This window comes from Acomys minous (genome assembly GCF_964271855.1).
Source record: "Acomys minous genome assembly, chromosome: 16".
NCBI classification, from domain to species: domain Eukaryota; kingdom Metazoa; phylum Chordata; class Mammalia; order Rodentia; family Muridae; genus Acomys; species Acomys minous.
Window position 1 is genome coordinate 58,830,786 of NC_140498.1, and position 13,454 is coordinate 58,844,239.

General features: G+C 49.8%; 1 protein-coding gene across 7 annotated transcripts in view; it reads left to right on the plus strand.

The window, feature by feature from the left end:
- The window catches only part of WASF3 (WASP family member 3), a 100,874-nt gene extending 89,189 nt beyond the window's left edge, over nucleotides 1–11,685 (plus strand). For 4 of the 7 annotated variants that reach the window (XM_084761779.1, XM_084761781.1, XM_084761780.1 and 1 more), the window contains 4 exons: nucleotides 4,905–5,113; nucleotides 5,870–6,136; nucleotides 7,427–7,791; nucleotides 9,274–11,685. In XM_084761779.1, coding sequence (XP_084617905.1) covers nucleotides 4,905–5,113; nucleotides 5,870–6,136; nucleotides 7,427–7,791; nucleotides 9,274–9,431 — 999 coding nt within the window. In that variant the 3' untranslated portion in view covers nucleotides 9,432–11,685. Of the gene's footprint in view, nucleotides 1–1,098; nucleotides 1,275–4,904; nucleotides 5,114–5,869; nucleotides 6,137–7,426; nucleotides 7,792–9,273 lie in introns of all 7 variants that reach the window. The other 3 variants (XM_084761783.1, XM_084761784.1, XM_084761785.1) reach the window with 3 other exon arrangements.
- Nucleotides 11,686–13,454: the final 1,769 nt, after the last annotated feature.

A 13,454-nucleotide genomic window follows, 5' to 3' on the forward strand; every position in this document is an offset into this window, starting at 1 on the left:
AAATTGTGTGTGTGTGTGTGTGTGTGTGTGTGTGTGTGTGGTGTGTAGTGTGTAGTGTGTGTGTGGTGTGTGTGTGTGTCTGTTGTGTAGTGTGTGTGTGTGGTGTGTGTGTGTGGTGTGTGTGTGGTGTGTGTGTGTGTGTGGTGTGTAGTGTGTGTGTGTGTGTGGTGAGTGTGTGTGGTGTGTATGTGATGTGTGTGTGTGGTGTGTGTGTGATGTGTGTATGTGTGTGGTGTGTGGGTGTGGTGTGTAGGTGGGTGTGGTATATATGTGAGTGGCCATTGGCCATTGGTGTGTCCGAGGGCTGGCCATGGTCCCTGGGACATGCTTCTGCTTGAGGCATGGTGTGTGGCTTTGGTCATTCAGCCAGCATTTACTGAGTGTACACCTCACATAAAGGTAAGACAGTATGGTAAGGCCCATAAAGCAGAGTGGGAAGAAAAGGCACATAACATTTGTCATGAAAGATCATGAATGCTTGTGCAAGAGAATGCACAAATGTGCAAATGCGTGGAAGAGGGGCTTGAGTGGGACCACAGTGAGCATTGAATGTGCCTTGGCTGACAAACAGGACTGGTGTGAGAATGGCTCTGTGTATGAGCAGGTAAGTTTTATCTCGTGTGTGTGTGTGTGTGTGTGTGTGTGTGTGTGTGTGTGTATGCCACACACCATGCCTCAAACATAAGCACGCACGCATGTGCATGAGCAAAACACATGTAGCGGATTCAAAGTGTGTCAGTGAGGGAAATTATTTTTATGCACGATCTTACCAGATACTTCACACATGCAGTGAAGACCTATGTGTGGGCGTGTTAAACAGGCTGTCGCCCTAGCCACCAGTAATCCTGTCCAAAGGCGAAGAAGGTAAGAGCCATGGTGGAGTCAGGTTTCCTCAGGGACCCACCGTACTTCTGATGGACCTGGGGAACCCTAGGCACGCGCTGTCTGAGACTCTCCTCACGGTTGTGGGTGTGAGCAGGGTGTGAGCGCCTCCTAGTGTGCATCAAGTTTGTTTGCTGTTCATTGTACCTGCATCTAACCTGCTGTTTTCCTTTCCCTTCTGTCTTGGCATGCTTGCTTTCTTTTCTTGGACGTCAGGAGCAAAAGCGTGTAGATGGCACCACCCGTGAGGTGAAAAAGGTTAGAAAAGCCAGGAACAGGCGCCAGGAGTGGGACATGATGGCGTACGACAGAGAGCTTAGGCCCGACAACAGGTTGTCCCAGAGTGCGCGCCACGGAGCATCCTCCGAGGGATCTCTGTCCCCAGACACTAGGTGTGTGCGTGTCACAGCCCCCTCTCCCCGTGTTCGAACCCCTGTATTTTTGGGTTTCTGTGTGCCCTATTATGTCCTTAAAGCTGACGTGTATATTTTTCTTTTAAAATAACGCACTGCTATTTGAATTTGGGTTACTTTGCATGCCTTTTAAACTGCCTTAAGTTTTCTCCTGGGTTAATCTGGAAAATGGAGTTTTAATGTGGATTCTGGACTTGGGTGATTGTCACAAATATTGCTGAGTTATCACTTACTGGGTTATATTGAATGTTGACTTTCCTTTGTTCTTTGTCATCTAACTACGGTCCTGGGGTGAGAGCAGCGACCCAGGAGGGCCTCCGTTGGAAGAAGGCACTGACAAAACAGGGCTTGATATCTCATTCCAGATAACTCCTTACCGGCTCTCACCTCAGGACGACTTCCGGCTGAGTCTCCTTTCAAAAGTTGGTAGCAGTTGAGCAAAAATGTTTCTTGCAGGTGCAGACAGTGCAGTCAAGAGGTCATAGCTGTCTCACAAAGAGCCTCAGTGGATGCCTGGCTAGCCTGCTCTAACCTCCGGTTTGATTTCTTGCTTCTGGTTTTGCCGTGTTCCATTTGTGTTGCCTTGCAGTCTTCAGCATTTACAAGTTAGAGTTCCAGCCAGCCCTGCGGCTCAGTTGGAAGAGTGGTTGCCTGGCATGTGCGAAGCCTGGCGGGGGGAGGGGCGGGGGGGAGCCCCGGAGCTTCATAAACCAGGCGCAGTGGCACATGCCTCTAGCCCTAGCACCCAGCGTTGGGGGCGGCAGGGTGACTAGAAATTCAGGGCCATTCTGGGCCACATACCTGAAGCCAGCCTTGGGTACATGAGACTCCATCTTAAAAGTAACAACCATAACAATGTACAGACTAACGAAAACCACCAAGGATTCGTCCAGGAAAATGTCAGAAATAACAAGAAATCAGTATGCGCCTCATCCTGATTTCTTCCCCTTTCATTCTTTCTTCTCCTCACGTTTATGACCTTGGAGTTTGGAGCGGTCTCTCCCTACCCAAGGGAACGGGTGGGTGCTTGCGAGGAGTGAGGGTCAGGGGTCACAGGACTTTGACGTCACCCCTGCCCAGGCCTATGAGCTCCGAAAAGGCCACCTCTCCATACGCCCGTTACTTTTGAGAGTTCAGCCATCTCTGAGCTGTGAGTTCCAGCCTCATGACTAATGATCAGTTGATTGGTGTTTCGGTCCTGCCCCCAAGGTGAGGTCCCGAGACCCCGAGAGTCCTCACGGGAGTCATTTGCCGTTCTGACAGATAACTTAGTTGGGACTTTAGTTTTGTCACGCAAGGCACACCCTGCATTTTCGCTCTACATGTGCTCTGATTTAAACATGTGTAGATGGGAAACTGGTGTGTGTGTGTGTGTGTGTGTGTGTGTGTGTGTGTGTGTGTGTGTTAACCCTTCTGTTGAATGCGTCTCATTCTGCCACCCGAGATTGTCCCGTGACAGACACGGTGCTGACGGCCACTGGAGGAGCTTGATGCTGTGCTTGTGTAGCATGGGATCTAGACAGTGTCCTCTCTCTCAGCCTGCAGCAGCAGAACGGGGTCGTTCATTGTGTCAAGATTGCTTACGTCTCGTTCTCTTTCCCACAACCCACTCGCTATTGCTTACCTAACTTAGGAGCAAACATCACAGCTCGTCACTGGGCTGAGAAAGAACTCCTTCAAGTGATTTGCCAAGTTTGCCTTATTTTATTAAAACTGCAACCTTTTCTTTCTTTCTTTCTTTCTTTCTTTCTTTTTTTTAAGACAATGTTTATTTTCTTTTTAGTTATTTGTATGTATATGTATGTGACGTGGTGTGTGTGTGTGTGTGTGTGTGTGTGTGTGTGTGTGTGTGTGAGAGAGAGAGAGAGAGAGAGTACGGAGTCAGCAGAGGCCAGGACAGGGAGTCAGTTCCCCTGGAATTGGAATTACGTATGGCTTTTAACCTCTGTGTGTGGTGGTGGTGGGGCGCGGAATCAAACCTGCATCCTCTACAAGAGCAGCAAGTGTGCTTACCTGCTGAGCCACCTCTCTAGCCTTAACTTTTTCTTATTATGAAATCAAGCATACTTCTAGCTGGATATTACAGGAAAAAATTAAAACGAAATATCTATCATAGGAGCCAGTTGGCATTTTATGTTTTCTGTCTTTAGTCTTTTTCTGCGCCTGTGTGGAATATTTTTTTTTTATACGTTTACACAATTGGAATCGTGCAGAACATTTTCTTTTGACTTCTTTGTATTGTTGTTGTGTTTGGCTTTTATGACACAGGGTCTCACTATGTAGCCCTGAGTGGCCTGGAACTCCCTATGTAGACCTCAAACACACAGAGATCCGCCCGCCTCAGCATTAAAGGCATTCACCACCCATACCTACCTAGCTCTTTGACATCTTAAGAATATTTTATATTTAAAGGTTGCTTGGTAAAAACTTGATTTTTTAGAGGTATATTGTCCTTCTCACATGTGTGCATTAAGGATATTAAGGAAAGCTCTGCCTCAAGTCCCACAGCCTGTGTATGAGGTGGGCCTGTAGGCAGGGTTGTAGCTCAGCCCGGGTAAGCAAAACTCCCCTTACAGGTTGCTAGGCGTGGCTCGTTTGCCGCTGTGAGTTTCGGATGAGCAGTTGATGGAGTGTTCTCCCTGTTCTCCACACCTAGCCCGCCTTGTTTTCTCCTGTCCAGTTCCGGGCCACGCTTTAGTGCAGTGCCTCCGCCCACCAGCCTCTCTGAAACCCCTGGGGATTGATGGGATTCTTCCACTAACGGAGCAGCCTTTCCTGCTTCCGGTACCTTAACACACCGGTTCTGTCTGCTGTGACAGTTGGAGACCGACCATCACAGGGCCCCTGTATCACCCCACTGATCGGCAGCTTCTGCCTGCCCACTCAGTCAGCCTCCTCTGAGCCCTCACCCCAGCTGCCTGCTGGCAACCCCCTGCTACCCTTCCCTCTGCACCTGATCAGTCCGCTTTGCTGCTCCCGGTGTCACCCTTCATCAGAGCCCTGTCCTGTGGAAATGTTACACCTTCCTGTCCCCATCGCTGGTGTGCCTAACTCTGTCTGGTCACCCACTTTGCCTCGACTCCTCCTGCCGTTTTGCAAAACTGGTTTCCAAGGATGGCTTTGTCATTTGTACCACAGAATGGGCTGTAGGCTCCCCCCCCCCCCCCCCCCGTGTCTCACTGGAGGCGCTCCATGCTGTGCTGGGTGTCTGTTTCCTTTGGAGAGTGACACATCAGTGACATGGTTACTTAGGTAGAGGGTGGGTATCATCGCTGACCCCGTAGTTGGACAGCTGTTTATGTTTTTGAAATACACTGAAACTAAAATACAGGTCAGGCATTTCCTACCACTAAAATATTGTAACTTAGCTACCTGCTAGCAGTGCGAGCGTGAACAAGACCTCTTCACAGGCCACAGCTCACAAGGGGCAGGGGTTGTTGCTGTACAGTAGTTTGGGGGGGAGGGGGGAGGGGGGGAGGAGGCGTCTGAGGACTTGGTCTGCATGGGGGAAGCTAGTCACAGAAGTCCCAGAGGCAGGCATGAATTTGTATCTTCACTCTTGCTCCTCCGCGTCCCCGGTGCAGTGTGTGTTTCCCTGTTTCCCTTCAGAAAGAGAAACTCAAGCTGAACCCTAGCAGGACCCAACAAGTGTATGTGAGAAAAGTCAGAACCAGAAGAGAAGAATGGGAGAGGAGGAAAATGGGCATTGAATTCATGAGTGACGCACAGAGGCTGACTCAGGCAGGGAGCGCGAAGGAAGACGGGAGGCCCGGAGGGTCCGTCACCACCCGGTTTGTTTTCTTGGATCCCTGTCCCAGGTCAGGCTTGCTTCAGCATCACCATCGGAGGATGCGCAGCCCCCTGCCGGCTGTCCCGGAACCCCTAACCCAGGCTGGGATGCGAGCCTCTTACTAACGTGGCTGCTGCGCGATGCCAGCTGTTACCTTCCTCCCAGCTCTGCAAGCTGCCATCATCAGCCCCCTCTCCAAACTGATCACTAACACAGGGTTTCCACTCCTTTTACAGCTCGGCTGCGGCGGCGCTGTGCTTACAGTCCAGGAAGCCTGTCACTGTTGCTTTTCCTTCTTGGGGTTCAATACATTTCTGCCATTTAAGAAAAGTGTAGCTCACTGTGCATTTTACACCACTCTTTCTCTTCTTGCCGCTAACCTGTATCCACCCGCTGTTTCTCATTGTCTAATTATAGGCTGTCGAGTTTTATGGCCTCTGAAGGTCCCTTGTCGATCTGAGATACTGTTTCTGAACCAGTGGAAGTTGTCAGACAGCATTGTCTTCATAAAGGAGGGCAGGAAATGCTGTGAAAAATGAGGCTCTGCTGGTTCCCACTTAATCCAAACCTGAATCCATGTAACGCTGGGGCTTGCTGCTTAAAACCAGTTGTGCTGTTGCTTAGAAACTCTCACCGGCCTAGACCTAGCTGATCATAAAAGAAATCAATGTCTCCTCCCTGTGCACCGACTGACAGTGTTGTTGTTGTTGTGTAGATATGCATCTGCCTCTCAAGGGCGGTTTTAAAACTTCGTTTTCTCTCACCCCCTTTCCTCTAAAATCAGGTCGCACGCGTCCGATGCTACCGACTATTCCTACCCTGCTACGCCCAACCATTCTTTGCAAGCACAGCCGGTGACCCCTTCCTACGCAGCGGGTGATGCCCAGCCGCACGGAACCACCAACCAAGGCGCTGAGCCTGAGTACCGACCCTCGTCCGCCTCAGCGAGGCACATGGCCCTCAACAGACCTCAGCAGCCACCGCCTCCACCTCCGCCCCAGGCCCCAGAGGGGCCCCAGGCCTCCACGTCAGTGGCTTCGGCCGACTATGGGTAACCCCTGTTCTCCTCGTGTTCAGTGCTGTGCTTGAGTTTGCGTCTTGGTAGAGTTTTATCACATACAAGTCGAGAGTGACTGGGCGTAGTGTCAGAGCCATTTCCTTCTGTGGCCACATCTCAGGGAAACAGTGTGTTTGTGTCCGTTCCCCTACTCACGTACTTACTCTAAGACAAGGCATCGATGAAGGGTGAAATGCTTATTTATGAACCTGACCACACCCTCAAGTTTCTCACTGAGCGATGATGACATAGATGAGGAAAACGTTATGTCACTCCTTGCCACTTACCCTGTAGTCCAGACTCCGGGTTCCAGAGCGTTCTGCCCTGTGCCGTCTTGTTCTCTGACCTGTGGGTCAAATGCCGCCACTGGCTCTAGATCCTTCCTGACCATGTTTGTCTCTTTATTCTGCTAAGTTGTCTTTAGCTCGTTTAGACTTAGTCTTTAAGATGTTCTCAGGCCGGGCAGTGGTGGCGCACGCCTTTAATCCCAGCACTCGGGAGGCAGAGGCAGGTGGATCGTTGTGAGTTCGAGGCCAGCCTGGTCTACAAAATGAGTCCAGGACAGCTAAGGCTAACACAGAGAAACCTTGTCTTGGAAAAAAAAAAGAAAAAGATGTTCTCTAGTGTCACCATTCCAGGGGACACCCAGGAATGTTGAGTAGAGCAATGTGGCTTCCCTCCCAAATGCTGCCCTTGCTTTCTAATTGTGCCCACAGCATGAAAGAGGAGACCTTGGTGTGTGAGTGTCCCCTGCCCTTTGGCCTCGGCTAAGCTGGGGTTCCTAGAGTGTGTTTTGAGGCCACTTCATCCAGCACACAGAGGGTTTGTGCCTTGGGGTGTTTGACACACCGTTGGACACCTTCTCCTTGCAGGGCCTATTTGGACAGGGCCAGGGAAGGTAGCATCGCCCCAGCCTCTGTCTCCTTGACTGCAGAGCTCTCCTGAGACAAGGTCATGGGCTACACAGCTTTGAGATGCCCAAGTGGAAAAACGCACTAACCTTTTGCTGCTATCAATGGACCCTAGCTGTCCCCAAAATTCACCAGGCTTTTCAAATGGCCTTTTAAGGCACATTTCAGTGGGTTTTTCATTGTTGTGATGTATAACGTACAACTGGGAGAAAATGACCCCCCAGAGTGGACACTTGTACCCTGCGGTGACTCCAGTCTGGCTGGCGGCAGCATGCTCTGGGTCTGAGAGGATCCTCTCTATCTGCCCTATTAGAACTCCGAGCTAAGTGACCCTCCCTGGTTACTTGGTGACTGTCTTTTATCTGTTCCTCAGGATGCTTCCAGCACAGATAATTGAATACTACAACCCCTCAGGACCGCCACCGCCACCTCCCCCGCCCATCATCCCTTCAGCACAAACTGCCTTCGTCAGCCCTCTCCAGATTCCTGCACAGCCCCAATTCCCAGCCTCTGCCAGTTCCACATACCCCACCCCTCCTCACCAGCCCTCCACTGGGCTCCTGGCCACAGCCCCGCCACCTCCAGGGCCGCCACCTCCCCCGCCTGGTCCCCCGGGCCCGTCTTCTCTTTCATCCTCCCCACTGCATGGTCCCCCCGTGGCTGAGGCAAAGCGCCCAGAGCCTGCACAGCCACCCATAAGTGACGCGAGAAGTGACTTGCTGGCTGCCATCCGGATGGGTAAGTGCAAAGTCCGGGTTCACAGTCGCCCTTTCCGAAGAGAGACTGATTTGTGGCTCAGCCAGCCACCCTGCCTTCGAAAGATGGCTATGCATTTCATCATTTGTTACTTTCTTAAAAAGTTGGAATTCTTTTACGGGTAGCATAGAAAGACATTATAATAACAAGTTAAAAATTCAGGAAAGCTGTACTTGACAAGAAGCCAGAAACTAGACAGCAGACGATAGGTTAATTAACAGCACCTTCCTCTGCTTTCTACTCCAAAAATAGGAGAGAAAGTGACCTGTCAGCCACGATTCTGTTTTAACCAAATCTAAGTCTACACTGGACTGTCACAGACTCAGCTTGAATTGCTAAAGCCAGTGGCTTTTAGCAGTTACCGACTGTGCCAGGAAAAAGCCCTGCCCTCACCCCCGAGCCCAAGCACAGGAGAGGCATCACGTGTGCATCTCTCAGACTCAGCACAGGGAGCCTGACCCCTGGATCCTGTTCCCTGCTCCGCAGCCTCCCAGGGAGACCTGTGTGTTGTACCATTCACCTGTAACCACTCAAAGCCCAGAGTGACTGGGGCAGCTGTAACAGGCTGTGGACTATTCCGAGTGCTCCCCATGCCCTAGGGAACATAACAGACTCCTGGTCACAGTTTGGTGGATGTAACTGAGGGAAGGTGCTGGTCCGCAACCATAGGAGTGCACTCTGGTAGCATCCGTCCAGCTGCGTCTGCATGAGCTCATTGAATCAGGCCTGTGTATACAAAGCTTGTGCGCGCACACACACACACACACACACACACACACACACACACACACTCATGCACGCACACATTTTTCTCTGAGTGCTTCAAGAGTTACCTGGTTCATAATGGCCCTACACTACTAAAATAGTGTGTTTTTTTTTTTCCTTGAAGAAAACATCAAGACCAGAAGTTACCATAGGTAAACACTATTTTCCTATAAATATTCAAATGCCACCACTAAGCTGGTCTAGTGGTGCCTTTTTCCTAGCTCAGGATCCAAACACCCGCTGCCTCATTTGTCCCCATTTCTATTGAAGCCTAATCTGGATAGTTTTTGGATCTCTACATTTACAACCTGTAGAGAACAGACACAGGTTTTTGGAGAGTGTGCGAGTGCGCATGTGTGGCAGATTGGGAAAGCTTGTTCCAACATTGTCAGGGCAATTAGTGTGTGAATTTCTTCTTCTGGTTTGTTACCTTGCCCACTAAATCTGCAATTCTGTCCAAGGGAAAGGCTTAAAGTGGTCTGCGTTAAATCCCCCACCTACTTGCTACCAAGTGGCTGCACCGGCAGCTGTATTTCGTGTCCATTTCAGCAGTAGACTGAGCACACACATGCTTTCCTCCCTCAGATGCTCACAGTCTTGCATTTGGAGACTCCAGTGGAAACAGGGAAGCCCTTTGGGTGTCCTTTCCCCGGGAGCTAGCCAACCAGACTGATTCTTTTCTCTGAATCATGTTTCCAGGAATCCAACTGAAAAAAGTTCAGGAGCAACGCGAGCAGGAAGCCAAGCGGGAGCCTGTAGGGAACGACGTGGCCACCATCTTGTCTCGGCGCATCGCCGTGGAGTACAGCGACTCAGACGACGACTCTGAATTTGACGAGAACGATTGGTCCGACTGAGTCACAGGGTGGGGAGGGGCGGGGCCAAGCGTCAGGTGGACAGCCAGGGCACCATCTGGAAGTGTGTTAGGAGCTCATGTGACCTCTTCACCCACTTAGTGGCGTTACCTTGTAGCTTTAGGAGACCTTTCGTACTAACAGTGTGACATTGCCTCTGCACACCTTTCTGGATTTCTTGAGTATTTACTGCGTAATACTAAAGTGCCACTAAACACAGCCCAGCGTGCTGCCTACCAGGAGCCACGGCTGTAACTAGTGCATCGCCCTGAAATAATAATAGCCTCTTGCTTCCCTCTCGGCCGTGAGAATCTTCTCCTGTCCATCCCGCTATGGTGGACTTGCCATGTGTCCGTGCAGTTGCCCTGTGTCAGGTTTTTGCAAGGTGAATGGCTGTGTATTGCAGTGACGTCTTCCAACCAGTAGGTGATATGCTTTACTGTTTCTTTCCTTTGCAAATCGGATTTCAGGAGCTTGGTTGTGGAGGAGAAGGTTTAGCAAACCAGAGTGCGCTTTTTCCTCTGTTTGCATTCTTGCCCTGTGGCTTCTGAGTGAATGTGCGTGCTCAGTTGTTTCCATTATATGGCACTCAAAACAGAGGGCCCCCTATTTCACGCAGGATCCCTGTGGGTACTCACGTGGAAAGTGCCCACTGGTGTCCTTTGCAGACGGAGCTCCCCTTAGCAGCCAGCCCTGATAGCATGGGCACCAGTTAGACAGGCCACGTGCAAGCTGCCCGGACTCTGCAGAGCTTGCACGGCACAGCTGCTGCATTGGGTCCCCTCCTACCCTACCCAGTGGCGATGAGACCTATACATTTCATTTCTTGGGAATCCCTGCTCCTCTGTTCACCACGGAGAGAACATGACTGTGCACCTTACTCCCCTAGCTCATGTCTTAGGAGCTTGGGTTTAGCTGAGAGACGCTGCCAGCTGTTCACGACCCACGGTGCTGTGGCTGGATTCGCACTCAAGTCTCTCAAACAGGGCCTTCACCCCTCCTGAAGCACAGCTGTCTTTCCTCATGTTGTCAGCACATTTAAAAAAATTTTTAAAAGTACCTCACAAGATAAACTTGATTCAGCCAGTTGCCATTGCAGAAAATGCTGACTTCCTCTCTGTGGCCCCGTCCCTTCTAACACGTGACAATTCCTCAGCCCTGGCTTAGGCAGAGGCCTGGGGTCCTGGAGGACAGTGTCTGCTCTGCAGTTCTGGAAGGACAGCTGCTCATTTAAATTAGTCGCTGTGGCGTCCCCCAGCTTGGGTTAAAGATAGGGCCTCACAGATGCTCTAGGCCTCTGATTCCTCGAGGGCTCCTTAGGTGACATTTCAAACGGGCTGCAGCTCTTAGTATCTCTCTCTCATTAGACCTGGGATGGCATTGTGTCAGCTGATGGAGAGTGTCAGGGGTGGGTGACAACAGGTGGTGTTTGCTCCTGAGTCTGGGGATGGATGTTGCCAGCTGCCCACATCCCCTGCTGTGAGTAGTCATTTTAAGAAGCTTTTATGTTCCTTTTGTGTTTCTGGGTTTTCAACACCCCAGTCCTCCCAACTTCCACACTTTGAGTCTTTTGTTAGCCTCACAGTAGTTTGCTTCGGTTGTTCCTCCTGTCTTCCATGTGCCCTGTGGAACCCTGCTACTCACAGTTGGCAGCTCTCCTTAGTTTGGTAGGGTCCCTGTGCTCTCAGGGGGGAGGGAGTACACTAGAGCTACGAGCCATTGTCAGGATTTATTCTACTGATGTCATATCATAATGAAATTAGTGGCACTTTATTCACAAATAGTCATGCTGGTTGTCCTGTAGTTTCATCACCAAGTTAGGTTTTAGTTTGATTTCATAGCTGGTGAGAAGGCTTTTGCCCTTTGTATTCTGTAACTTTTAAAAGGAGGAAAAAATTGGCTAAAATCCAATTTAGGTTATTTTTAGACATTCTTTTTGGCAAGTTTGGTTTAGTCTAAAATTTAAATCCAAGTCTGTTCAATACTTAACAAAGAGAGAACAAAGTAAAAAAGTTTCCATTTTACAAAGTATTTATTAAAACAAATGGAGAGCAGAGTTGAGTAGCATATTTGATTTCTGTAAATTTCATGCTTAGAATTGCAGCTACAGATTTTAAGGTTGTTTTAAATTGTCCCCAGTTTCAGTGTTCCGTATGTATTCTAGCTGAGTATCTGACATGTTTTTCCCCACGGTATACACTCAGGCAGATGGACAGGGGGAGGGCCGGGTGGGTGGGTGAGTAGATGGGTGGATGGATGGATAAGTAGATGGGTGGATGGATGGATAAGTAGATGGGTGGATGGATGGATAAGTAGATGGGTGGATGGATGGATAAGTAGATGGGTGGATGGATGGATAAGTAGATGGGTGGATGGATGGGTGATAGATGGGTAGGCAAGTGAATGGTTGATAGGTAGTTTGGTAGATAGACGAATGGGTACCTGAGTAGATGGATAGGAGAGTGTGGGTGGGTGGATGAGTGAACAGTTGGATAGGTCAGTGGGTGGATTGGTGAGTGGTTGGATGAGTGGTTAGATGGATGGATGGATGGATGAATGCAGGGATGGATGCATGGGTTGATGGGTAGATGGATGCGTGGGTGGATGGATGGATGGATGCAGGGATGGATGCATGGGTGGATGGATGCAGGGATAGATGCATGGGTGGATGGATAGATGTAGGGATGGATGCATGGGTGGATGCAGGGATGGATGCATGGGTGGATGGATGCAGGGATGGATACATGGGTGGATGGATGGATGTAGGGATGGATGCATGGGTGGATGGATGGATGTAGGGATGGATGCATGGGTGGATGGATGGATGGTTGCAGGGATGGATGCATGGGTGGATGGATGCATGGATGGATGGATGCAGGGATGGATGCATGGGTGGATGGGTAGATGGATGCGTGGGTGGATGGATGGATGGATGCAGGGATGGGTGGATGGATGCATGGATGGATGGATGCATGGGTGGATGGGTAGATGGATGCAGGGATGGATGGGTGCATGGATGGATGCAGGGATGGATGCATGGGTGGATGGATGGTGGATAGAAAATGCCTGAGACTATGCTGCAGAAGGCAAATGAGTTCACAACCATGAGCTTCAGTACTTAGACTTTACTTAGTAAGATGCTGTCGGAAGATGGATGTTTTCATCGCATTACGTTTTTAACACATCAAAATCATTTATGAGCATAGGGCGATGAGTGGTGTGAAAGCTTTGTAATATTTTCAGAAGAAATATGTGATAAATTTGGATCTATTGAAGTCTGAAAGGAGTGTATCAGCCTGAGTAGCAAGACGTTCTTCATTTTCTTTTATGAAGGAGAGTGTCTGTTATCTTGCAGTGTTATCAGTGCAGTTGTAAATTGAATCTAAAGTGGTATTCAAAACTGTCAAACAATTTTTAATCTGTTTGTATATCTTACTATAGAGAGATCACAAGTAACATGTAAATAAAAATTACACGTGTAACCCCACGTGGCTCTGCTGACTTACCACAACATTGTGTTCAACTCCCCTGGGACTCGGCTGTATATGAAACAAAAGGTGGGGGTAGCATTTCATGTAGGGGGCAGTGGAAATCAAGCATAGGCTTGGGAGGTAGCGAGGAAATTAACGTGGGCTCATTGGATGGCTGCTTTGAGCACTGAGTGTGCCCTGCATGCCTGCACTGTGACGGTCTTTCACCCGGGATGCCTGGTCTTTGAAGAGCCTAGTGCTGGTCACACCTAGACGTAACCCAGCATGCACCCGAAAGCACTGCACTGTGCCCAGGCTCCTGGAGAGCAAGCAGATCCTTGGTAAATGATGGATTGAGAGGATAGATAGGTTCCCCCACCTCTTTGTAAATGGAAAGCAAGTGTAACCTGCCCTTACAGACAGGGCCATCATGCCTTTGATTTCCTCGGCAGTTCTCCTGGTTCAGTATTTGTCTGCATTCCCTACTGAGCTGAAGTAGGCATGAGATTCCTCTTTGTAACATTGCATCATCACAAAGGGCTCTGCAAGGTGGGTG